The following is a 26,252-nucleotide window of genomic DNA, read 5'->3' on the forward strand; positions in this document are numbered from 1 at the left end:
AGTGTTGTCATAGAACAAGGTTATTGGATCCAGTGCACTTGGCACTACTCCAAGATCCGTCATGAACTGCTTCATCCAGACACCCTCCTTAGCCGCCTCCGAGGCAGCCATGTACTCCGCTTCACATGTAGAATCTGCTACGACGCTTTGCTTGGAACTGCACCAGCTTACTGCACCCCCATTAAGAATAAATACGTATCCGGTTTGTGACTTAGAGTCGTCCGGATCTGTGTCAAAGCTTGCATCGACGTAACCTTTTACGGCGAGCTCTTCGTCACCTCCATACATGAGAAACATCTCCTTAGTCCTTTTCAGGTACTTCAGGATATTCTTGACCGCCGTCCAGTGATCCACTCCTGGATTACTCTGGAACCTACCTGCCATACTTATGGCCAGGCTAACATCCGGTCTAATGCACAGCATTGCATACATGATAGAGCCTATGGCTGAAGCATAGGGGACGGAGCGCATATGCTCTCTATCTTCATCAGTTGCTGGGCACTGAGTCTTACTCAATCTCGTACCTTGTAAAACTGGCAAGAACCCTTTCTTGGACTGTTCCATTTTGAACCTCTTCAAAACTTTATCAAGGTATGTGCTTTGTGAAACTCCTATGAGGCGTTTCGATCTATCCCTATAGATCTTAATGCCTAGAATGTAAGCAGCTTCTCCTAGGTCCTTCATAGAGAAACTTTTATTCAAGTAACCTTTTATGCTCTCCAAAAGCTCTACGTTGTTTCCAATCAGTAATATGTCATCCACATATAATATTAGAAACGCCACAGAGCTCCCACTCACTTTCTTGTAAATACAAGATTCTCCAACCACTTGTATAAACCCAAATGCTTTGATCACCTCATCAAAGCGTTTGTTCCAACTCCGAGATGCTTGCACCAGTCCATAAATGGATTGCTGGAGCTTGCACACCTTGTCAGCATTTTTAGGATCGACAAAACCTTCGGGTTGCATCATATACAACTCTTCCTTAAGGAAACCGTTAAGGAACGCCGTTTTGACATCCATCTGCCAGATTTCATAATCGAAAAATGCAGCTATTGCTAACATGATTCTGACGGACTTAAGCATCGCTACGGGCGAGAAGGTCTCATCGTAGTCAACTCCTGGAACTTGTGAAAAACCCTTTGCCACAAGTCGAGCTTTATAAACGGTCACATTACCGTCAGCGTCCGTCTTCTTCTTAAAGATCCATTTGTTCTGAATAGCCCTGCGGCCCTCAGGTAGTATCTCCAAAGTCCACACTTTGTTCTCATACATGGATCCTATCTCGGATTTCATGGCTTCTAGTCATTTGTTGGAATCTAGGCCCACCATTGCTTCTTCATAACTTGCAGGTTCATTGTTGTCTAACAACATGATTGATAAGACGGGATTACCGTACCACTCTGGAGCAGCACGTGATCTCGTCGACCTGCGTGGTTCAACAGAAACTTGAACTGGAGTTTCATGATCATCATCATTAACTTCCTCCTCAACCGGCGTCGCAATGACAGAGGTTTCCCCTTGCCCTGCGCCACCATCCAGAGGGATGAGAGGTTCGACAACCTCGTCAAGTTCTATTTTCCTCCCACTCAATTCTCTCGAGAGAAACTCCTTCTCGAGAAAAGTTCCGTTCTTAGCAACAAACACTTTGCCCTCGGATTTGAGATAGAAGGTGTACCCAACTGTCTCTTTTGGGTAACCTATGAAGACGCATTTTTCCGCTTTGGGTTCCAGCTTTTCAGGCTGAAGCTTTTTGACATAAGCATCACATCCCCAAAATTTAAGAAACGACAACTTTGGTCTTTTGCCATACCACAGTTCGTATGGTGTCGTCTCAACGGATTTTGATGGTGCCCTATTTAAAGTGAATGCAGCTGTTTCTAATGCATAACCCCAAAATGATAACGGCAAATCAGTAAGAGACATCATAGATCGCACCATCTCTAACAAAGTACGATTACGACGTTCGGACACACCATTACGCTGTGGTGTTCCAGGCGGTGTTAACTGCGAAACAATTCCACATTGTCTTAAGTGAGCACCAAACTCGAAACTCAGATATTCACCCCCACGATCAGACCGCAGGAACTTGATCTTCTTGTTACGATGATTTTCCACTTCATTCTGAAATTGCTTGAACTTTTCAAATGTTTCAGACTTGTGCTTCATCAAGTAGACATAACCATATCTACTTAAATCGTCAGTGAAGGTGAGAAAATAACGATATCCGCCGCGTGCCTCCACGCTCATTGGACCACACACATCGGTATGTATGATTTCCAACAAGTCACTTGCATGTTCCATTGTTCCGGAGAACGGAGTCTTAGTCATCTTGCCCATGAGGCATGGTTCGCACGTGTCAAGTGAATCAAAGTCAAGTGACTCCAAAAGTCCATCAGCATGGAGTTTCTTCATGCGCTTTACACCAATATGACCTAGGCGGCAGTGCCACAAAAATATGGCGCTATCATTGTTTACTCTAACTCTTTTGGTCTCAATGTTATGTATATGCGTATCGCTATCAAGATTCAATATGAACAATCCTCTCACATTCGGTGCATGACCATAAAAGATGTTACTCATAGAAATTGAACAACCATTATTCTCAGACTTAAAAGAGTAATCGTCTCGCAATAAACAAGATCCAGATATAATGTTCATGCTCAACGCAGGCACTAAATAACAATGATTTAAGTTCATCACTAATCCTGATGGTAATTTAAGTGACACTGTGCCGACGGCGATTGCATCAACCTTGGAACCGTTTCCTACGCGCATCGTCACTTCGTCTTTCGCCAGCCTTCGTCTATTCCGCAGTTCCTGCTTCGAGTTGCAAATGTGAGCAACAGAACCGGTATCAAATACCCAGGCACTACTACGAGATCCAGTTAAGTACACATCAATAACATGTATATCAAATATACCTGATTTTTCTTTGCCCGCCTTCTTATCTGCCAGATACTTGGGGCAATTGCGCTTCCAGTGACCCATACCCTTGCAATAGAAGCACTCTGTTTCAGGCTTAGGTCCAGCCTTGGGTTTCTTCGGCGGATTGGCAACAGGCTTGCCACTCTTCTTCGAATTGCCCTTCTTTCCTTTGCCGTTTCTCTTGAAACTAGTGGTCTTTCTCACCATCAACACTTGATGCTCTTTACGGAGTTCAGACTCTGCGACTTTCAGCATCGCAAACAACTCGCCGGGAGACTTGTTCATCCCTTGCATGTTGTAGTTCAACACAAAGCCTTTATAGCTTGGCGGCAGTGATTGAAGGATTTTGTCAGTGATAGCTTCTTGCGGGAGTTCAATCCCCAGTTCAGCTAGATGGTTTGAGTACCCAGACATTTTGAGCACATGCTCACTGACAGACGAGTTTTCCTCCATCTTGCAAGCATAGAATTTATCGGAGGTCTCATACCTCTCGATCCGGGCATTCTTCTGAAAGATAAACTTCAACTCCTGGAACATCTCAAATGCTCCATGACGCTCAAAGCGACGTTGAAGTCCCGGTTCTAAGCCATACAAGACTGCACATTGAACTATTGAGTAGTCCTCCTTACGTGCTAACCAAGCATTCTTAACATCCTGATCAGCCGTAGCGGGTGGTTCATCTCCTAGCGCAGCATTAAGGACATAATCCTTCTTTCCAGCTTGTAAGATTAGCTTAAGATTACGAGCCCAGTCTACAAAGTTGCTTCCATCATCTTTCGACTTAGCTTTCTCTAGGAACGTATGAAAATTCAGGATGACACTTGCGTGAGCCATGATCTACAACACAAAAATATTCAAAGTGGACTTAGACTATGTTCAAGATAATTAGAGTTCAACTTAATCAAATTATATGCTAAACTCCCACTCAAAAAGTACATCTCTCTAGTCATTTGAGTGGTTCATGATCCACTTACATTATCCCAAGTCCGATCATCACGTGAGTTGAGTATAGTTTCAGTGGTAAGCATCCCTATGCTAATCATATCAACTATATGATTCATGATCGACCTTTCGGTCTCATGTGTTCCGAGGCCATGTCTGCACATGCTAGGCTCGTCAAGCTTAACCCGAGTGTTCCGCGTGCGCAACTGTTTTGCACCCGTTGTATGTGAATGTTGAGTCTATCACACCCGATCATCACGTGGTGTCTCGAAACGACGAACTGTAGCAACGGTGCACAGTCGGGGAGAACACAATTTCGTCTTGAAATTTTAGTGAGAGATCACCTCATAATGCTACCGTCGTTCTAACCAAAATAAGGTGCATGAAAGGATTAACATCACATGCAATTCATAAGTGACATGATATGGCCATCATCACGTGCTTCTTGATCTCCATCACCAAAGCACCGGCACGATCTTCTTGTCACCGGCGCCACACCATGATCATCCATCAACATGTTGCCATCGTGGTTATCGTGCTACTTATGCTATTACTACTATGGCTACATCTTAGCAAAATAGTAAACGCATCTGCAAGCACATATGTTAGTATAAAGACAACCCTATGGCTCCTGCCGGTTGCCGTACCATCGACGTGCAAGTCGATATTTCTATTACAACATGATCATCTCATACATCCAATATATCACATCACATCGTTGGCCATATCACATCACAATCATACCCTGCAAAAACAAGTTAGACGTCCTCTAATTTTGTTGTTGCAAGTTTTACGTGGTGACCAAGGGTATCTAGTAGGATCGCATCTTACTTACGAAAACACCACAACGGAGATATATGAGTTGCTATTTAACCTCATCCAAGGACCTCCTCGGTCAAATCCGATTCAACTAAAGCTGGAGAAACCGACACTTGCCAGTCATCTTTGAGCAAAGGGGGTTACTCGTAACGATGAAACCAGTCTCTCGTAAGCGTACGAGTAATGTCGGTCCAAGCCGCTTCAATCCAACAATACCGCGGAATCAAGAAAAGACTAAGGAGGGCAGCAAAACGCACATCACGGCCCACAAAACCTTTTGTGTTCTACTCGAGAAGACATCTACGCATGAACCTAGCTCATGATGCCACTGTTGGGGAACGTCGCATGGGAAACAAAAAAATTCCTACGCGCACGAAGACCTATCATGGTGATGTCCATCTACGAGAGGGGATGAGTGATCTACGTACCCTTGTAGATCGTACAGCAGAAGCATTAGAGAACGCGGTTGATGTAGTGGAACGTCCTCACGTCCCTCGATCCGCCCCGCGAACAATCCCGCGATCAGTCCCACGATCTAGTACCGAACGGACGGCACCTCCGCGTTCAGCACACGTACAGCTCGACGATGATCTCGGCCTTCTTGATCCAGCAAGAGAGACGGAGAGGTAGAAGAGTTTTCCGGCAGCGTGACGGCGCTCCGGAGGTTGGTGATGATCTCGTCTCAGCAGGGCTCCGCCCGAGCTCCGCAGAAACGCGATCTAGAGGAAAAACTATGGAGGTATGTGGTCGGGAAGCCGTGAGAAAGTCGTCTCAAATCTGCCCTAAAAGCCCCATATATATAGGAGGAGGGAGGGGGACCTTGCCTTGGGGTCCAAGGGACTCCCAAGGGGTCGGCCGAGCCAAGGGGGGGAGGACTCCCCCCCCCCCCCAAACCGAGTTGGACTTGGTTTGGTGGGAGGAGTCCCCCTCCCTTCCCACTTCTTCCCTCTTTTTTTTTCTTTTCCTTTGATTTCTTTCTCTTGGCGCATAGGCCCCCTTGGGGCTGTCCCACCAGCCCACTAAGGGCTGGTGTGTCTCCCCAAAGCCTATGGGCTTCCCCGGGGTGAGTTGCCCCCCCCCCCCCCCCCCGGTGAACTCCCGGAACCCATTCGTCATTCCCGGTACATCCCGGTAACTCCGAAAACCTTCCGGTAATCAAATGAGGTCATCCTATATATCAATCTTCGTTTCCGGACCATTCCGGAAACCCTCGTGACGTCCGTGATCTCATCCGGGACTCCGAACAACATTCGGTAACCAACAATATAACTCAAATACGCATAAAACAACGTCGAACCTTAAGTGTGCAGACCCTGCGGGTTCGAGAACTATGTAGACATGACCCGAGAGGTTCCTCGGTCAATATCCAATAGCGGGACCTGGATGCCCATATTGGATCCTACATATTCTACGAAGATCTTATCGTTTGAACCTCAGTGCCAAGGATTCGTATAATCCCGTATGTCATTCCCTTTGTCCTTCGGTATGTTACTTGCCCGAGATTCGATCGTCAGTATCCGCATACCTATTTCAATCTCGTTTACCGGCAAGTCTCTTTACTCGTTCCGTAATACAAGATCCCGCAACTTACACTAAGTTACATTGCTTGCAAGGCTTGTGTGTGATGTTGTATTACCGAGTGGGCCCCGAGATACCTCTCCGTCACACGGAGTGACAAATCCCAGTCTTGATCCATACTAACTCAACTAACACCTTCGGAGATACCTGTAGAGCATCTTTATAGTCACCCAGTTACGTTGCGACGTTTGATACACACAAAGCATTCCTCCGGTGTCAGTGAGTTATATGATCTCATGGTCATAGGAATAAATACTTGACACGCAGAAAACAGTAGCAACAAAATGACACGATCAACATGCTACGTCTATTAGTTTGGGTCTAGTCCATCACGTGATTCTCCCAATAACGTGATCCAGTTATCAAGCAACAACACCTTGTTCATAATCAGAAGACACTGACTATCATCGATCAACTGGCTAGCCAACTAGAGGCATGCTAGGGACGGTGTTTTGTCTATGTATCCACACATGTAAATGAGTCTTCATTCAATACAATTATAGCATGGATAATAAACTATTATCTTGATACAGGAATTATAATAATAACTATACATTTATTATTGCCTCTAGGGCATAATTCCAACATGCACGGCGCAGCCACCCCCCCCCCCCCCCCGGCCGCGCCATGGGGGCTTGTGGGCAGCCCACTGTCCCACTGGCCCCCCTCTTTTGTTATATGGAGGGTTTTGTCCAGGAAAAAAATAAGAGAGGATCTTTTTCGTGGTTTCGCCACCGCCGCGAAGAGGAACTTGAGCAGAACCAATCTAGAGCTCCGGCAGGACGATCCTGTCGGGGAAACTTCCCTCCCGGAGGGGGAAATCGTCGCCATCGTCATCACCAACACTCCTCTCATCGAAGGGGGCTCGTCACCATCAACATATTCATCAGCACCATCTCATCTCCAAACCCTAGTTCATCACTTGTAACCAATCTCCGTCTCGCGACTCCGATTGGTACTTGTAAGGTTGCTAGTAGTGTTGAATACTCTTTGTAGTTGATGCCAGTTGGATTATTTGGTGAAAGAGTTTATGTTCAGATCCTTGATGCTATTCATTACCTCTCTGATCATGAATATGGTGATGCTTTGTGAGTAGTTACTTTTGTTCTTGAGGACATGGGATAAATCATGCTAATAATAGTAATGTGAATTTGGTATTCGTTCGGTATTTTGATATGTTGTATGTTGTTTTTCCTCTAGTGGTGTTATGTGAACATCGACTACATAACACTTCACCATTATTTGGGCCTAGAGGAAGGCATCGGGAAGTAGTAAGTAGATGATGGGTTGCTAGAGTAACAGAAGCTTAAACCCTAGTTTATGCGTTGCTTCGTAAGGGGCTGATTTGGATCCACTAGTTTAATGCTATGGTTAGACTTTGTCTTAATTCTTCTTTAGGAGTTGAGGATGGTTGCGAGAGGGGTTAATCATAGGTGGGATGCTTGTCCAAGTAAGGGCAGTACCCAAGCGCCGGTCCACCCACATATCAAACTATCAAAGTAACGAACGCGAATCATATGAACATGATGAAACTAGCATGACCGAAATTCCCATGTGTCCTCGGGAGCGTTTTTCCTCCTATAAGACTTTGTACAGGCTTGTCCCTTGCTACAAAAGGGATTGGTCTGCTTTGATGCACCGTTGCTACTTTTGTTACTTATTGCTTGCTACGAATCATCTCACCACACAATCACTTGTTACCGACAATTTCAGTGCGTGCAGATTTTACCTTGCTGAAAACCACTTGTCAGATCCTTCTGCTCCTCGTTGGGTTCGACACTCTTACTTATCGAAAGGACTACGATTGATCCCCTATACTTGTGAGTCATCAGAGGTCGGGTGGAATCCTGACCCGGTGTTGTTCCCGAACTCTATTGTTCTAGTCGAGCCAAGATTGGTACCCATCCTGCCTAGCGGGAGTGCGCCCTTTGGATCCGTAGATGGATCTTGACTGACCTACTCTAGCATTCAAGTTGTGTTGGAGGTCGAACGGGTCTCCGGGCTATGCTGGCTCGTTCCTTCTTGTGTAGGGGGGTTTGGGTCGGTATCTGGCTTCTTAGGTCGTTCTATCCCGTCCTCGAGGGGGGCGGTCTGGCTGGTCGCCCTAAGTGTTTTGGGGGGGTGCGGTCTTGAAGGCCTCGTCGTCAAATTCTGGCAATAAACAACGATGCGGTTAACTTTCATTTTGCCCCTGTCGTTCATAGTCGTACCCTTCTTTGGCAGCTAGGCCTTGCGTCCATCTGTTGTTAAGGGTGTCTTGTTCGGATTTGATTTGCTTCTATTTCATCGTGAGGCTTCGAGTGGTGGCTATGAGTTGCCGCTTGAACCGTTCTTGATCCACCGGGTCTTCGGGGACGAGGAAATCCTCGTCTCCGAGACTATCCTCCTCTTTGTAACGAGGGGGTAGTTGTTGTATTTGGAATCATCGAGGTCTTCAAATTTTCCCAGAGCCGTATGCCCCTCCAAATCATTGAGCTGTTGTCCGGGAGCAGCGGGGTCAACGGGGTTTTCTAGGTTGTCCGGGGTAGCGTTTTCTTCGGTTCCCATATTGCTTTCCCTACCCTTGTGCCCCTTGGGTTTTATGCGCTCGCGCCGGTGCTTGGGTGGCTCATCGCCACTGTTTTTTAACTGGGGTGTTGCCATCTCTCTTCCGTGTTGCACCATCGTCCTTATCATCAGGGGTGTCCACCATATGCACATCGTAGGTGGAGGTGGTTGTCCATCATCCAGTTGTGGGAGGAGCGGTTGTGTCGAAATCTGCATATATATACCTTCGGCCTTATCCAAGGAGAAGTCGAGCATATCGGTTAAACCTTTGATAGTGGCTATCAAGTGGGTGGTGGGTGGGAAACAAAATTCCATGTGACTTGCCGCGAGACCGACCTGAAAATAGGTCGAGGTCAAGTCATCCGTAATATCCATAGTTTGGATCTGGGCCAACGTCTTGTTTGATAGCGAGAGGTTGGTCGAACTAGTCTTCAGGGCAGTGGCGGAGTTGATCTCCAGCGTGTCGGCACAGGCGGTGTGCTTGGCCAGGGTTGACCCCTAATCCTCGAACGCCGTGATGAAATCTGCGCTCAAGGCCGAATCCAAAGTGGGTGCCGCTCCGGACACGAGGTTAGGCAGGAGGCCCGAAGTCAAGGCTTCGGGGTTTCCGGGCTCATTGGATGAAGCCGAGAGCATTCTGAGGACCATACTGCCACGGGCATCGGGTACGCATTCTAGGTCACCGAACTTGATTCCCTACCATAGGGCGAACCCGACGATCTAGTCGAGGTGACCAGCCGCCTCGACATGCGGAAAGATGCTGCTGAACGCAGAAAGCTGGCCGGGGACAAAGATACCCCCGGTGCTAATGACATCGGTGGTGACCAAGCAAGCCATCGATCCCTCTAGCGATCCTACAGTGGAACTCTCAATGAAAGTACCAATGTCGGTGTCAGAACCGGTAGATCTCGGATAGGGGGTCCCTAACTATGGATCTTAGATGTATGGGTAACAGGAGACAAGGGAGACGATATTTACCCAAGTTCGGGCCCTCTTGGTGGAGGTAATACCCTACGTGTTGCTTTGTTTATATTGATGATGAAGTATCAAGTACAGAGTTGATCTACCTCGAGATCGTATGATGTGGTCTAAAACCCTAGGAGTATTGATCTTAATCTTCCTTACGGACTAGAAACCTCTGGTTTAGCTAGATACCAAGGGTACGTAGGGTTATACAATGTGTGTTACATCCGGAAAGAAACATGAAGATATGATCATCTTGACTTGGAGCATATACCAAGGCTTCGAAAGATAGCGTACTGGACACGACGTCGTCTTGTAGTTCGTCCCTTCAATGATAGTCATAGGGCGGTCCATGAGTCCGGTCCATGAAGATAGGTCAACGGACCGAGGACCCCTCAGTCCCGGACTCCCTCAATCGTCATGTAGGTGGTGGTGACTTTTGCATGAGGTTCTTTTGGATCAGGGATGAAAACTATGTTTAATTTTCACGAGAATTATATTTGATCGTCTAAATTTGTAGTTATGGTCAAATTTTCTATTTTGCATTTTTTGCTTTAAGGGCTCGCGTGGGCTATGGCCGAACAGACCCCGAAAAGTCGAATGGTTGTGTTTTACTACTCGGCCTTACAGGGTTTGTTCGGTTGCACCCTCACGAGCCCTTAAAACACGTTTTTGCGGTTTTTATAATCATTTTAAAGATATGCACGATAAAAATGTGTTAGAGATGCTCTTACACTTCAGAAATGATAAGTCCTTAATCGGAAATTGTTTTTGGTGGCCGAGCTTCATGGAGGCCTTTAAATTTGAAACTCAAATTTCATAAAAATTCAGATTTTTATATTTCAAAAAATTCTGAAAAAATACAAAGATAAATGAAGGTGGAACACACATGTGTGTAAATTTTCAGAAAAAAATACATTAAAATGAGGACTGTGCAAAAAAAGACAAATCTCGGGCCTTTTTACACAGGATACTATTCATTGTTTTAATCATGAATTTATTTTTTTTGTGCAGATCGTATCTCAAGGTATTATATTCTAAAATTTTACATACATACAGATAACAGCCTTCTTTACTTGCATATTTTTCTCAGATTTTTTTAAAACTGAAATGTTTGAATTTTGAATTTAAAAAAAAATCGACCTTTAAGAAGGCCGAGCTCCAAACGTCCGCTCTCCTCCTTAACTAGCTTCATACCAGATCGGAATCTGAAATTATTTACATGCCTATAATAAATCGTCTCGACTGCTTACACATCAGGTAATCTCTAAAAATATAGAAGCGCTTAGCTAGCTTCATAACAGATCTGAATCTTAAAATATAAGTCATGTTCAGTGCTTACGCATTAGTTCTAGAAAATGGTAGGACCGCTTAGCTAGCTCGACATCAAATCTGAATCTGACAATACTATTTAAGACCATCTACAGTCATGGCCCTGTTTGGATACTCTAACCGGGTTAGAGGTTAGAGTTAGATTCTAACTCTCAACTAACCCTGAACTAACTCTAACCCAAGAGGTGTTTGGATGAGAGGGTTAGATTGACAATAAATGCCCTTTCTCAATCATTTGGTTACTTTTGTCCATATTCACTTCCGGATTTGGTGTGGCCGATCGTTGTGTGGCCGGCAGGGCGCGGCAGGGCGGGGGCGGGCGGCCCGGCGGCGGGGCGGGGCGGGCCGCGGCAGGGCGCAGCGGCCCGCGGCTGGGGCGCGGCGGGGCGGGGGCGGGCGGCCCGGCGGCGGGGCGGGACGGGCCGCGGCAGGGCGCAGCGGCCGGCGGCTGGGGCGCGACGGGGCGGGGCGGGGCGGGGCGGCCCGGCTGCGGCGCGCGGCGGGGGCGGGCGGCCCGGCGGCGGGGCGGGGCAGGCCGCTGCAGGGCACAGCGGCCGACGGCTGGGGCGCGGCGGGGCGGGGCGGCCCGGCGGCGGGGTGGGGGCGCGGCGGGGCGCGGCAGGGCGCAGCGGCCGGCGGCTGGGGCGGCCGGCGGCTGGGAGGGCGACGGGAGGGACAGCGACGGGAGGGACGGGGGGTTGGTGGGATCTGGTGCGGGCTGGATGCAGTAGCAAGTGATTTTTTTTCTTCTTTTTTGTTCCCACCTAACTCTAACCCAAAAAAGCACCTCTTGGGTGGGTTAGAGTTTTTGGGTGGGTTAGATGCATCTAACCCAATCTAACCCTACCTGTTTGGATTTTTGAGGGTTAGATAGCTCAACTTTAACCCAATCTAACTCTAACCCTAGGATCCAAACAGGGCCCATATCCATTATACCCGTCAAATGCGTGAGTCACCAATTGAACATAAAAAAATCGATCCAATCGTTTAAGGCCTTAAACAGTTGAATTGACGACACCATTCATAACGAGTCTAAACAAGGGGCAAATATAAAAATATCTGGACGCACGCGGACACCCCCGCCTGACAGGGCGCGGCCCGCCACCAACCCATTATTGTCTCACAAAGCCACATATATTTGTCCCCATCCGTTCGTCGGACCAAATCTTAGCCACCTCACTCCACCCTCTTCACTCTCATCCACCATCCTAGCTCACCATCGGCGATCTTCAGCCTTCATCGTCATGACGGACAACGGATCCAAGTCCTTCACCTTCAGACCAGTCGACCACAAGCTCATCCCACGTGGCCCCAAGGAGGAGATGGCCGTCTGGCTTGCGCTTCGCTGTTCCCAGAAGGCGGCCACCCGGGGGCAGCACTCGGACTCGCAACGCCGGAAATCCATTGCGTCGACACAGCCGGTGCTTGGATCCAGCATCGCTGTCTCACAGAAGGCGATGCGGTCCGTCTAGCGTCCGAACGCCGTGGCGGAAGCGCAACCCCTTCGTTGATGCGTCAAGCATGAAGCATGGACGTCCTCGAACATGTCATGGCGCGGCGTGCCCGTCAGGCCGGGCAGCGGGCGCGGGAGGCGACTGTTGACGTTGGAAAGACGGAGTCACATTCTCCGACGCCCCGTAGGGTGCACCAGTGCGGTTGTCGCAACCGTGTCGTGTTGGACGTCGGCTTCTCCCACAAAGGATCCGTCATCGACATCACGTCCACCGGTAACGTCCGGGTTATAGGCTCCGACGAGAAAGAGTAGGTCATGAAAGACGACGGGAGCTCGAGTCCCGTGAACCGGCTAATGTCCAATGTTTTATTAGTTCTACGTTACATGTAATAATATGAATTTGTGGTTTCTAATTAAAGGCTATTCAGATGTAGAATCCATTAACATGACCGGTCAGGGTATGTGAACGCATCCGAACGTGTTCGTGAACTTTTATGGAGGCGCATTTGCAAGTGATGACCGTAGATCCTCGGCGTTGGGTACTGAACTAGATGAATTATCGAGAAAATGAGAGGGAGTGAAAATCAACTTAATCAAGCTGGCCTCACGCCCCACGGGCGCGCACGCTATAAAGCTGTGTGTCACCAGGGGTACCGGCTGTGAACACAGCCAAACAATGGAGTCCGCCTTTCCAACAGCAGCGCGGCTCAGCCTCCATTTCCTCCTCTACTCATCCCTGCTCCTCAACGCCCTCTTCGTCGCGCACCTCTTCCTCTCCGCCCCGCCGGCGCAGTCCCCGCTTCTCAGCGAGGTCAACAACGACGGTGGCAGCGGCGCGCTGAGCTGGGCGCTACGGGCGGCCAGGGATGCCGAGTCCGTGGCCGCGGTTGGTTGCTCCGGCCACGGCCGCGTGTTCGTGGATGGCATCGTCGGCGAGGACGGGCGGCCCGGGTGCGAGTGCAACACCTGCTTCGAAGGGCCGGACTGCTCCGTCCGGACGCCCGACTGCACCGCCGACGCCGACAGGTGATCGTTCCGACTCCTCGCTCTTGATCATAGCTCTTGATACACAGTACATGCTTCCATTTCTGATTCCTCCCTCACCTCGCCTTCCTTCGTTGTCGTGCGTGGTGGGCGCGCGTTGCTTAGAAGTTCTTTTCTCCATTGATGGCGTGATTTGGAACGGCGCCGTTAGATGCACAGTAATCTCCGGTTAATACTTGTATGATATTGCACAGTTCCGTCCATTCTCCATAAGTCAGAAGGACGCCGTTAAACGCGTGCTTCTAAATTCTACTCTAGTAATCATTAATCAACAAATTGATCGGGTATCGCCTAAAAATAATGCGTTTTAGACACTCGCTTCATCCACGACTGCATTAACCATACGTACCCATCATTTCATTTTCCAAAGCATCTTTAAATTTTATAATACTAATGGAACTAGTAGTTTTAGCACTCATAGCGACACGCCAAACTTGCAGTAGTTGTTTACCTTAAACATATGCACCTTAGCTTTTAGTTGATGCGACCATGTGTGTGAGAGAGTGAGGGGTCAACTTCCACGTCGCATTCAGGCAAGGAAAAATACACTTATTAGATGTCACATCCGTGGGGCCGGATATTTCAAGTCAGTTTCTCGTGTCCTCTATAAATAGTAGTAGGTCATTATTATTTGAGAGGTACCTTCCCCTCTGATATCGAGATTTTTTATCAACCACTAACTTCTTAAGAAACTATAAACTAAAATAAAGCATCATAATGATATAATGATATAATAGACATGGTCTATGTAACGACATGAGACATGCATGCACATTGATAAATGATGCTCTAAGGCTGTCCGTAATGGAAGTATCATAAGGCTGGTTGTAATGAGTACTATCATATACTAGTATCATGATACTAGTGTATGATACCACATCCGTAATGCATAGTATCATATGTTAGTATCATAATGTAGTTCATTTATTGTTATGCAAGACACATAGTAACACATCATTTAATATGATACGGTATCATGATATGATACTCAACACTCTATTTCTTCATTTAATTCTATGCCACCTCATCGAAAATGCTTAGTTGTCATACATGATATTACCATTACGGGCAGTCTAAGTAGTAGTATCATGCATGCCAACTAGGAAATTTTGATTAGATGTCATGGAATTAAATGAAAAAAGACAGGGTTGAGTATCATATCATGATACCGTGTCATATTAAATGGTGTGCTGCTATGTGTCTTGCATGACAATAAATAAACTATTCTATGATACTAACATACGATACTATGCATTACGGATGTGGTATCATAGACTAGTATCATATGCATGATACTATTATATGATACTACCCATTACAAACAGCCTAAATAGAAACACTAGAAGAACAGACTACTGATTCGTAGGGCCTCTTTGATTTACAGGATTCTCAAAATGAAAGTATGGAAAAAATGTAGGAATATGATGGCATGTCCTATAATATCCTATAGAATTTGAAAAAATGTTTGATAGCGCAGGGAAAATAAAAAAAATCTATAAAAAGGTTGAATGGATGGAAAATTTTCTACAGAATATAGTATAAATAGATCCTATGAAAAAATCCTAAGGATGTCAATCCTATGAATCAAACGATCATCAAAGAAAAAAAATCCTAAGGATAAATCCTCCAAAAATCGTATGCAATTTCTAGCCTCCCACCAAACCAGACTCTTGCCGTTGGGTCATAGCCTGATGGACCGCTGGATCTAGTAGTACTGATTTTGGAAGCAAGTTTGTTCAGGTATACAAGCACATAATTTCAGGCAACTAATCCTTGAAATTTAGGAAGCCAATCGAGCAGTTTGAGGAAACTAATTATGAACGGATTAATGTGGCATAAAGGCTTTTCAGATGCAATTTTTTTCCTTATGGTTTATATTTTATTTCATTACAAAGCAGATCATGTTTCCAATATTCCTGAAAATTGCATCGAGTGGAAATATTTTCTTACGAAGCACTTCTTGTTTCCAATATTCCTTAAAATTGCATGAAGCGCGAAAAAAGTGCTTCGATCTAAAAGATCATGTCCGTAGTTATTAGTTGCTTGCTTCCGACTGAAATTTGCTTCCATGTTGAGCGAAAAATCGCTTTCATGTGGACTTTAAATAAATTTGATTACATCGTGAACGTTCCATGTTGACTGGAAATAAATTTGCTTCCATATCAACAGGAAAAGAAAAATGCTTCATATGTGCATGTTACCCGCTTGTGACAATTTAGAAACATCCTACTTTCAAGTTCTTGATATTCCAATACATCATATGTTCCATTCGAAGGCTTCTTAGGTGATACATATTTGCATCAATTTGCTTGTCAAAATTTTCCTTAATAATTCATACACGACATTAGGTTTGTTCTTTTTAGCGGTGCAAGTATGTCTATATATCTATCTACAATTCTCCGACGACTTACACATTATGGCCGCAGGTTAATCGCATACTTTACTTATCCTCGCCATCTGTTATCATTTTCACACTTCTTTCATGTGCTTGGATGCTTCCTTTTCATGCTTCCATTATTTATGTGCTCTTCTTCCATGTATTGGTTTGAATATTGATTCCAAAGAAATCAAAAATTTTCTTACCTAAAATAAAACATGGCATTATGCACAATTTAAATACAACGAACCAATGGTCGTCGTGCTTCCTTGAGATCGTAGTGGTGCTTCCACTGAATGGCGAACGTGTGCCCTTTGCGATTGTAGTCGTTCTTCCTTCCAAAACTGTGTATGATGGTTGTGCTTCCTTCCAAAGCTGGTTGTGCTTCCTTCCAAAGCTGGTCGTGCTTCCTTCCCAAAGCTTTACGATTGTAGGTACTCTCAACAAAATTTATCGATGAGATGAATAAAAAAAGTGATTAAAATTTGTTAAAAAAACAAATGGTTAAAAAGTGAAAGTTGAGATGAATCAAACCCTAATTTGGGTGAGTACATACCAGCAGGAGGACGCCTCAGATCCGTGTGAAGCTCCTTTGCCAAACCGAAATGGTGCAACAGCACAGTGCGAGGGATGGTGATGAGGCATGCTCGGGGGGGGGGGGGGGGGCTCCTTCCAAAGCTGGTCTTGGTTCCTACCAAAGTTGGTCGTGCTTCCTTCCCAAAGATTTACGATTGTAGATACTCTCAACAAAATTTATCGATGAGATGAATAAAAAAGTGATTAAACTTTGTTAAAAGAAACAAATGGTTAAAAATAAGTGAGAGTAGAGATGAATCAGACCCTAATTCGGGTGAGTACCTACCAGCAGGAGGACGCCTCAGATCCGTGTGAAGCTTCTTTGCCAAACAGAAATGGTGCAACAACATAGTGCGAGGGATGGTGATGAGGCATGCTCGGGGGGGGGGGGGGCGACATGGGCAGTGATGGGGATTATGTAACCATGATGAGAGGAAGGCTCGACAGAGCAGACGGTAGGTACCACACCGACGATGTGGAGCATTTGTAGCCGCCGCGGAGTTGCTGGTGCGGAGCAGGTTGATAGCGGAGGTTGTCGTCGTGGTGAGCGAGCTCGGTGTGCTCCAGGATGAGGTCGCCCATGGGATGGGATACGGCGTGGGGTGGGTGGATCGGCAAGGCGAGATTTACTCGCGTAGACATGGTGAGGAGGTTGGAGCCGAGCAGGAGACAAGAGTTTCTCGGAGTGAATTAATACATGTAGTTAATTGATGGGGCCAGAGAATCGCTAGTCCATGGGGTTAAAAAAGAACCAACATGGTACAATTTGTTTGATGAAAAAAAATTGTTAGACTACTAATAAGAAGTGTTTCCCGTGTCTAAAACTCAGTCAGCCGAGACTTAGTGAAGTCTCAGTTGACCGAAACTTAGCTAAGGCTTAGTCGAGTGACGTTGGAGTATTTATGATGTTATAAGGGGCATGGCTAGACGTTGCAATCAGAGATGAAATATGTTGCAAGCAACGACAACGGACGCTACAACCGTTGTGACTAAATGCGGCAGCCGTCAATGGGAGATGTTGCGACCGGTGAGATGACGTGCTACGATCGATGAGGGCTTATGTTGTGTCCTGTGAGATGACATGCAAGAACTAGCAAGAAATATGTTGCAACCGGTAGGAACATATGTTGCAAATGGTGTGACAAAATGTAGCGTGGTCTGTTGGACAGTGCTCAATCCAACACGGATCTCCATGCCAAGATCTAACAATTATGTAGTTAGCTTAGAGTTTGTTAAATCTCGGTCATTCGAGTTCTAGGAAGCCCAATTGATAAATTTAAAATTAAAAAAGGGCAATGTGAGAAAATAAACATGACAATTGATTGTCATGTGTAGTTGTTAAAGTAGTTAGATATTATCTGAGCAAAAAAGGAAGTTAGATATTGGTTACTTGTAATTTTCTACTCCTTCCAATCCAAATTAATAGGCACAACTTTATTATAATTTTAGTAAAAAGTTGTACGAAAGGTGTGACAATAAATTCGAATCGTTTTCGTACAAAAACATTACAAACCGAGATGGTCATATACAGTACATACACACCTGCACCGAACAAACAATCACTCCTATTTATGCTTTTATATGTTCAACCCATGTGGTGCCCCCAATATAAAATCGTGTTGTTGAGGATTCTTTGGGATGCAAGTTGTAATCCTAACAATGGTTTATCTTTGTGATGATGCAAACATACACATAAAAAGGTCTTCCATGGTAACATGCTTAACCAAATTCATAGCAGGGATTTGATTTATCTTGGTGATGATGCAAACATACACATAAGAAGGGCGAAGGAACTAGGGACTTAGGTTTGACTAAGTCCCTAGTTCCTTCACTCTTCTTCCGAGCCTCTCCACCATACGGTTTAAGACCGAAGAATATAGAAAGACATGGAAGTTGAAAGTGCCCACACACACCTCAAAAGCGGACGCACCACATCGACTAAGCATTGAGAACTCCAACGAGACTGTGTATGTACCCTAGAGCTACATTATATGTCTACATAAGCAATCTAAGGGTCACTAAGATGCAAAAGTCCGGAGAATAAATTAAGGTGACACTAGACTTTAGATTTGTATTGGCATGCAAGCACCCAATCAAGAACACGTTTGACGAGGGAGGAAGACACGACTAGGGTAAGTTAGACCTCCAAGATCGATGCATACTCACCATAAAAACACGGTACAAAAATCTAGATCAGTTCCACATTTGTTTTCTACAAATCACCCTTGTGTTGTACCTCGAATGATGCATGTTTCCACCGAAAACGAAACCACTCAGTGGTGTATCATGAATATAATCATCCAACGACAAGTAGGCATCCCATAAGCTAGGAGGAATCAATTACACATTGGACATTCACCCTAGGACAAGGACGAGGAGCAATGTGAGATGGGCGATGGACAAAATAAGGGCCTTACCGCAACCATTTGCCTCTAGCAGCTTTCTTTGGTGGCAGGACGATACGATAAATAATGGGTGGGTGCGTGGAAGTGATATCCGAGGCTCTCGAAAGTCGTATAGGTTGAGCCATGCGACAATCTCAAACTCCAACACACTTACTGAGAAAATCAAGAATCAACTAAACATATCATCTAAACATATCATCTTCACTGTGGAAACTATTTTGCATTAAAAACCATTCATGTGGTAAAGCTTAACCTGATCCATAATATTAGACCTTTTTCATGCTAGCACATGCTCTACCCAAGTTGAGGGCACACCCATGACTTTTGTTGATTCACATCATTTTGATCTGGCTCACGAAACACAACAACCCTAAGAAAGCTTCATGTTGTACAAATAAATGTGAAATTATGCCCAAGTCGGAGACACACCTAGTAACTTTCTTGGTTCATGTCTTCTTATCTTTCACGACTCCATCACTAGCCCCGATCAAGCTTCCTTCATTGCTTTCAAGAGTGAAGTGGTTTAGATGACGATCTCATGGCGGTTTTGCACATGGGGGAAGTAAGTCAGGGAAAATTTAGGAAGGGAATGCCATCAAATGGAAAGGAGGTTTTAGAGACCTCGGTTAGCTTGGACAAACAATAGGTAACATGCTTTCATAATTTTACAAAAACAAAATCCATTTTGATACATATTTTTTGAAAGCAGAATTTACAAAATCATTATTAACAAAAAATGAAGACATGATACCAATTTGTTTTATGAAATATAATATCTTGATAAAGAATCATAATGCAATTGCTAATTAGGCTTAGAAACTTGATGTTCTGAGCCTACGTTTATTGTAATGCTAGATTAATCACTGCACCCATGCCTTTCGTGTGACCTAAAACTTGAACTCACGCAACTATGTCGCCCTTGACTTACCTAATTGTCACTCGATTGGAGAATCACAACAGTGTTATCCCATGGCTTGCTAATCGGACCATGCATAATCTCTTTCGTCCAAAGAACTATTGTAGCCCATCGCAAAAGAAAAAGAACTATTGTAGAGCTCCCGCAAGAAAAGAGTATTATTGTAGCTGGCATGTGTTAGGATTGGTGCATTTTTTAATTTTTTTTAGCAAAAGGTTATTACTTTTGACATGAAATACATCAGATCAAAAACATCGAAAGAAACATAAACCACAAATATCATTGATAAAACTAAAAGTTATATCTTTGATAAAAATACATCAATATTATACTTCCTGCACACACACAAAAAGATGCTTCAAAGTCGTCGTCGCTAGCTTCGTCTCATGACTTTCCTCCATTGGGAAGCGATTTCATATGCATGATGGTAGCTACAACACCTTTTGATATAGCTTTATTGGTAGCTATACGAGGTGTCAAGTTTCAGTGGCATTGGCACAAGTGCATTTTTATTGTATATGAATGATATTTTCTGACTTTTATTTGTCTTTTTTGTTATCTTTTTGACACAAATCTCTTTTTGTTGTGTAGAAAGGGCATTTCTCATTTCTCTCGGTTCTTTTTCCTTGCCTTTTTGGCATAATTACATGTTTGCTTGACTGGCTGGTCCAAAACCACAATATTTTTGCTATAGTTATTTTTCATATTTCTAAATAATTTATAAAATTAATTAGAGATAAAAATCGAGGCCATGTGTAGCCAAATCATTTATGTTCCTCCATTGATGCAGTAACTTTTTAAGTTTATATTACTGTAAAAATGAACACATGTTATTACAAAATCCGTGTTTTTTCTATTTTTGAGCAGTGGTCGCACAACTGTACAGTCCAGTTTGAATATTTTACGGTTAGTTCGACAATGTACTTAACACTTTCACGTGTTCCTTTAAAAACTCTAGCGACAAGGCCCATTCATTACCATCTCATTCGGCCCCATTCCTGGGTCGTGGCCACACTGCAGACCACCATGCATCCAGGGTCTAGAGTGGCCCAGTGTTACGGCAATTTTGCATGGGCGTGTCGCACATTATAGTATTTGCCGCATCTACCCCTAAAAAAATGTTTGCAGCATCTAACTTTTTTTTTTTGAAAAGGAGGCGGACCCCCGGCCTCTTGCATCGAGAGATCCATGCAACCATATATTAAATTCAAAATCAGGTTTGAACAAAGTCTGTGAAGCAAATAACAAATAAAAAGATACATGGCGCTTGGCTCGCCAGAGCTAAAATAATAATAATAGGCCTAGATGACTAAACACCTATCCTATTAATATGTCGTCGTCCAAACCGGTTGAAGATACCCTGAGGTACCATCTCCTATGGGATACACCCAGTAACCAAAGGCTCCCTGGCTTTCACAGGAGTAAGTAGCGACCACGTACGGATCAAGGCACTGGCCCTGACGATAACCTGCAAAAAATGAATATCGCGTTGTCTGTTAAACACTAAGTCATTCTTGCAATTCCATACAACCCAAAATAGTGCACATGATCCGACACGAATAAGTTTAGCGACTTGAACATCAACCCCCTGTAACCACGTCCCAAAAAACGCGGTAATACTATTAGGGGGACTGATGTTAAACGTGATGTGAAGCGAGCGCCATACGAGTTTAGCCATGGGACAATTAAAAAAGGTGTTTAATAGAATAAAGAATAAAATCTAGTGGGATCATAATAGACTAAAAAATCCGTCCAGTCATTGATCGATCATAAAATAACGATCCAGACGGTTGCCTTAAACGGTCCTTAAAATTTCTGGTTGACCGACACAACTTATATCCAGTCTAAATATGTGGCAGATATGAAGCGCCTGTGTGCGCATGGACGTGTCCGCCGCGTCGGTCTGGCATCATGGACCCATGCAGAATCACTCAAATACCCGATGATCCAACGAACGTCTACTCCGGTGAGGGGTGTGAACGACGCGTGGCGCCGGTGTCATGGGCCACGTAGTCCCTAGCCTAGTTATTGAACCTGACTGTCGGCAACAAACCCTACCCCTTCACATTTTCCTCCTCCCGTCTGTTGCCGCCGCCGCTTCCACTCCCAGTCCGCCGTAGCCCTCCCTGGCCCGGCTATTTAAGCCAAGCTCCCATGCTGCCGCCACTTTCTAACGTGAGACTACCGGTTTCAGCTCCTTGAATAGATCCAAGCAAGGCCCGAAGGCTGGATCACCGCGGGGTTACCTTCGGATGCTGTGGATCCGAAGGAGGAGTTGGAGGAACAGGAGGAAGAAGAGGAGGAGGAGGTTTAGGGGGAGGAGGAGGAGGAGCCGACGAAGGATGTGGGAGACGCTGGAGAGCGGATCTATAGACGAAACAGTAGGCCATCCATAATTCCATCCACTCGGAGTCAGATGCGGAGGCTGCGGACGCCGTTGTCAACAGGAGATGGGGGCGGAACATGTCGCGGAGGAGGCAGTGATGCTTGCTTATTTGGATGAGGTCGAGGAGGAAGAGAAGGAGCCGGTGCCTTCCTACGTGGCCGTCTACCCGACATCCAGCACGGATGCCATGGACACAGTGACGGAACCAGGATTTGGATTTGGTCGTTGATAGGGGGGCAAATACTTATGTACTAGGTCATATCAATCAAATATACACTATATACTTCAGGTTTCGTCAATCGTTGGGGGGGGGGGGCAGTCCCGTGCTCGTCCCCCCTGTCTCCGCCCCTGCATGGAAATCTCCAACGACGATAGATAGGGCAGTACGTAGTATGTATAATTTTTTGCATACTTTATTATATGGATTTATGGGTTGTAATATGAAGACTAAGATGTAGAGTTTTCGAAAAAAAGACTCAGATGCAAAGTTACAAAATTAAGATGTATCACAAGCATATAATAAATCAAATTTATCAAATCCGTCTATAGATGCTCTTAGCCGACAACAAAAACGAAACACAACATGCTAATGCCAGGGCGATCATTTTCAGATGCAGACTTATAAATTTAGGGTCCCCATATTCATCATAGATGTGGCATATTAGATATGCGCCCCACACATCCTGTGTGGTATAATTAGGACCCAACCCGCATGGTCGTGTGTGGGCGAACATTAGAATCTCCCACATGTATGGAGGCAACTACTTCATGCGACGTCTAACAACTATTACTCATTTCCATCCCGCGTGTGTGGCACGAAACAAATATGTTCACACGTCCTGATGCAGCTACGTTACTTACCCGCGGTATGACACTTTAGTTATCCCGAGGGATGGCGCGGTTATTTGGGGTGGCAAATACAGTTATAAAAGTATGGCAACTTCTCTGTTTTGATAAACTATAGTTGCCATGTCTAATTAACGGTAGTTGTCGGATATAATCAAGCCACAATTTCATGTGTGATTAACTTGTTGCCCTATATGTGATCAAACAATAGTTGACATGTGTGATTAACTAGTTGACATGTGTGATCCAACCATAGTTTCCATGTATGGTTAATCATAGTTGCCATGTGTGTTTATCTAGTTGCCACATACACGTAACTACAGTTGCAATCTAGCAACGAATCATAGTTGCCATGTTGTTTACCTAGTTGGCACGTGCGCACAACTGCAATTATCATCTAGCAACGTACTATGGGCAAATGCCAGTTCACCCATACACGCGCGAACTATGTGTTGATTGTGTGGGTTGAAGAGTTCGCCCACGCAACGCAGCTGACAACCGCGTGTTACGGGTCGTGTGGACGAACTCTCCAACGTTCATACACATAATGATGCCTACATGGCATACAAAAGTCATCAAACATTGTCAAGATTCGTGCAAACAGAATCACGTGAATCGACGCGTGCGGATGAAATGCAAATGTGTCATACATGTGAGCGTTATAATTTAAGTAAATTTAAGATGTGTTCGATTACTAAACAGGGCATAATAAATCGAATTTGTCAAATCTAGCTGTAAGATGCTCTTACCCGGCAACAAGAAGGAAACACCACGTGCTAATGCTAGGGCGATCATTTTGCTAATAATTTGCGCAGCGGGGACCCGATGTTCCTGGAGCCGTACTGGATGCGGCACGCGGAGGCCAGCGCCGTGGTGCTCTCGGGGTGGCACCGCATGAGCTACAGAACCACCGACGGCCTCTTCCAGTCCGTCGAACTCGAGCGCTGCATCAGGCGGCTGCACCGGGCCGTCGGCAATGCCGTCGCCGACGACAAGCAAATCGTCTTCGCCTCGGGCTCCTCGCAGCTGATCAACGCGCTAGTGTACGCCCTGTCTCCAGCCAGTAACTCCGGCTCGACGGCCAGCGTGGTCGCCACCACGCCGTACTACCCGGTCAGTGCTGCTTTCGATGTACGCCTGTTTCTACATTATTAGACAAGGATCAATCTAATCTACTAGCACTGTGTTTGTTGATACATACATCATGCAGGCTTACAGAACACAGATCGTGTTGTTCGACAGCCGGGAGTACAAATGGGGCGGGAACACCTCCAAGTGGGCCAACGCGTCGGGGAACTCAACCACCACCGAGGACATCATCGAGTTCGTGACGTCGCCGAACAACCCCGACGCCGTGCTCCACCAGCCCGTCGTCGGCGGCTCGTCGGCGATCCTCGACCACGCCTACTTCTGGCCGCACTTCACGCACATCCCCGCGCCCTCCGACGAGGACGTCATGCTCTTCACCACCTCCAAGCTCTCCGGCCATGCCAGCAGTCGCTTCGGGTACGCACGCACGGCACGCCAAAGTCAATAGACGCACTGCACACACATGACGCAGAAGTGAATAGCTCTGCATGCGTTGCGCTGCACAGGTGGGCGCTGATAAGGAACGAGAAAGTGGCCAAGAGGGTCAACGACTACATGATACAGAACACCATGGGCGCGTCCCGCGACACCCAGCTCCGGATGCTCGCCATCTTCAATGCCATAGTGGCCAACCTGCACGGCAAGGAGGACATCTTCGCCTTCGGGCACGACGTGATGACAGCCAAATGGCGCAAGCTCAGCGCCGTCGTGTCGCGCTCCCGCCGGATCTCCCTGCAGAACATCCCTCCCCAGTACTGCACCTACTTCGACAAGATCAGAGAGCCATCCCCAGGTGACGACGCATCGACTTGCTGAAACACGTACAGATTTTGAAACTATAGGCGATGCTTAATTCGGTGGGCATGCAGCTTATGCGTGGGTCAAGTGTGAGAGGGAGGAAGACGGCGACTGCTCCGACGTGCTGCTCAAGGCCAAGATAATCACACGCTCCGGCGTCTGGAACGACGCTAGCAGCCGCTACACGAGGATAAGCCTCATAAAGTCCCAGGACGACTTCGATATGCTCCTCGAGAGGATCACAGAATTTGTCGATGCCGAGCACAGCGTGGCTGGTTCCAACTCCATTTGATGCCCCATGTTAATATACAGAAACGGGTCAAGAAAATGTAATTATACAGAAGGTGTGTATTTGGATAGGACGGGTACCAAAAGTACGACGTCCACCGGTCAGCTACGTGTTGATTATGTCCTACACTAGGTGATGATCGGGGAGCACACGTTGTGGATGGAAATGAACGAACAACACTGGAATGATCAGCTATGCGTTGATTGTTCTCAGTGTGTGCTACTTAGAAAAATGTTCCCATGCTGTATTGAGTGGAGGAATAATGAGCACATACTATGCTTAGAAACTAGTGTTACATTAATGCTAGTTTGTTATTTTTTTTCTTTTTTTGTGTGGAAACACGTGGAGTAGACAGGTTCTCGTTACAATCAGCACTGAGATTGGTTAAAAAAAACAATCAACACTGAGACCATCTAGAGGACTTGCCAAATCTGAGACTCTATATGTCGATGGCAGTGCTCAAATCAACACGTCCACATCCATCTATGTGGCATCATATATCTTCCCTAATAATAAAGCGTGCAGCGCTTATGCCGTCCGTCATGGTGGTTTTACAAAAAAGCCTCTGACATTTTATGTATTCAACCCGCACTCCCTCTTTAAGTGGAAAAGTCGAAAAACGGTTCGTTTAGTTTGGTATATATAAAGTTTCACCTCTGTTTCAGCACATTCATGTACCTAGCCCAGTGGCAGACGCATCGAGAGTTTGCTGCACCACTAGTAGACCTGAGTTTGACTCCAGCATGATTGTGTTTTTCCTTTCCTATTGCTTCATTTTTTGTATAAATTCAAATGCTTTTAAAACATTCATATCTTTTAAATCCTAACTCCAAATCTAACATGTTATATATGAAAATCACTCAGAAAAAAGTGAAGATTTCAAATATGCTATTATTTTGCATGTTACTTTCCTGTTTTTCCTTTCCTATTGCTTTATTTTTTGTGTAAATTCAAATGCTTTTAA

At 45.5% G+C, this 26,252-nt stretch overlaps 1 protein-coding gene across 1 annotated transcript; it reads left to right on the forward strand.

The window, feature by feature from the left end:
• Positions 1-13,188: 13,188 nt before the first annotated feature.
• On the forward strand, positions 13,189-25,589 carry LOC123444283 (tryptophan aminotransferase-related protein 3-like). The gene is made up of 5 exons (XM_045120960.1): positions 13,189-13,588; positions 23,928-24,225; positions 24,323-24,618; positions 24,708-24,994; positions 25,071-25,589. Exons 1-5 carry the CDS (start codon positions 13,239-13,241, stop codon positions 25,289-25,291), a joined length of 1,452 nt encoding a protein of 483 aa, XP_044976895.1. The 5' UTR covers positions 13,189-13,238; the 3' UTR covers positions 25,292-25,589.
• Positions 25,590-26,252: the final 663 nt, after the last annotated feature.

Source organism: Hordeum vulgare, chromosome 3H (assembly GCF_904849725.1).
Source record: "Hordeum vulgare subsp. vulgare chromosome 3H, MorexV3_pseudomolecules_assembly, whole genome shotgun sequence".
Taxonomy (NCBI): Eukaryota; Viridiplantae; Streptophyta; class Magnoliopsida; order Poales; family Poaceae; genus Hordeum; species Hordeum vulgare.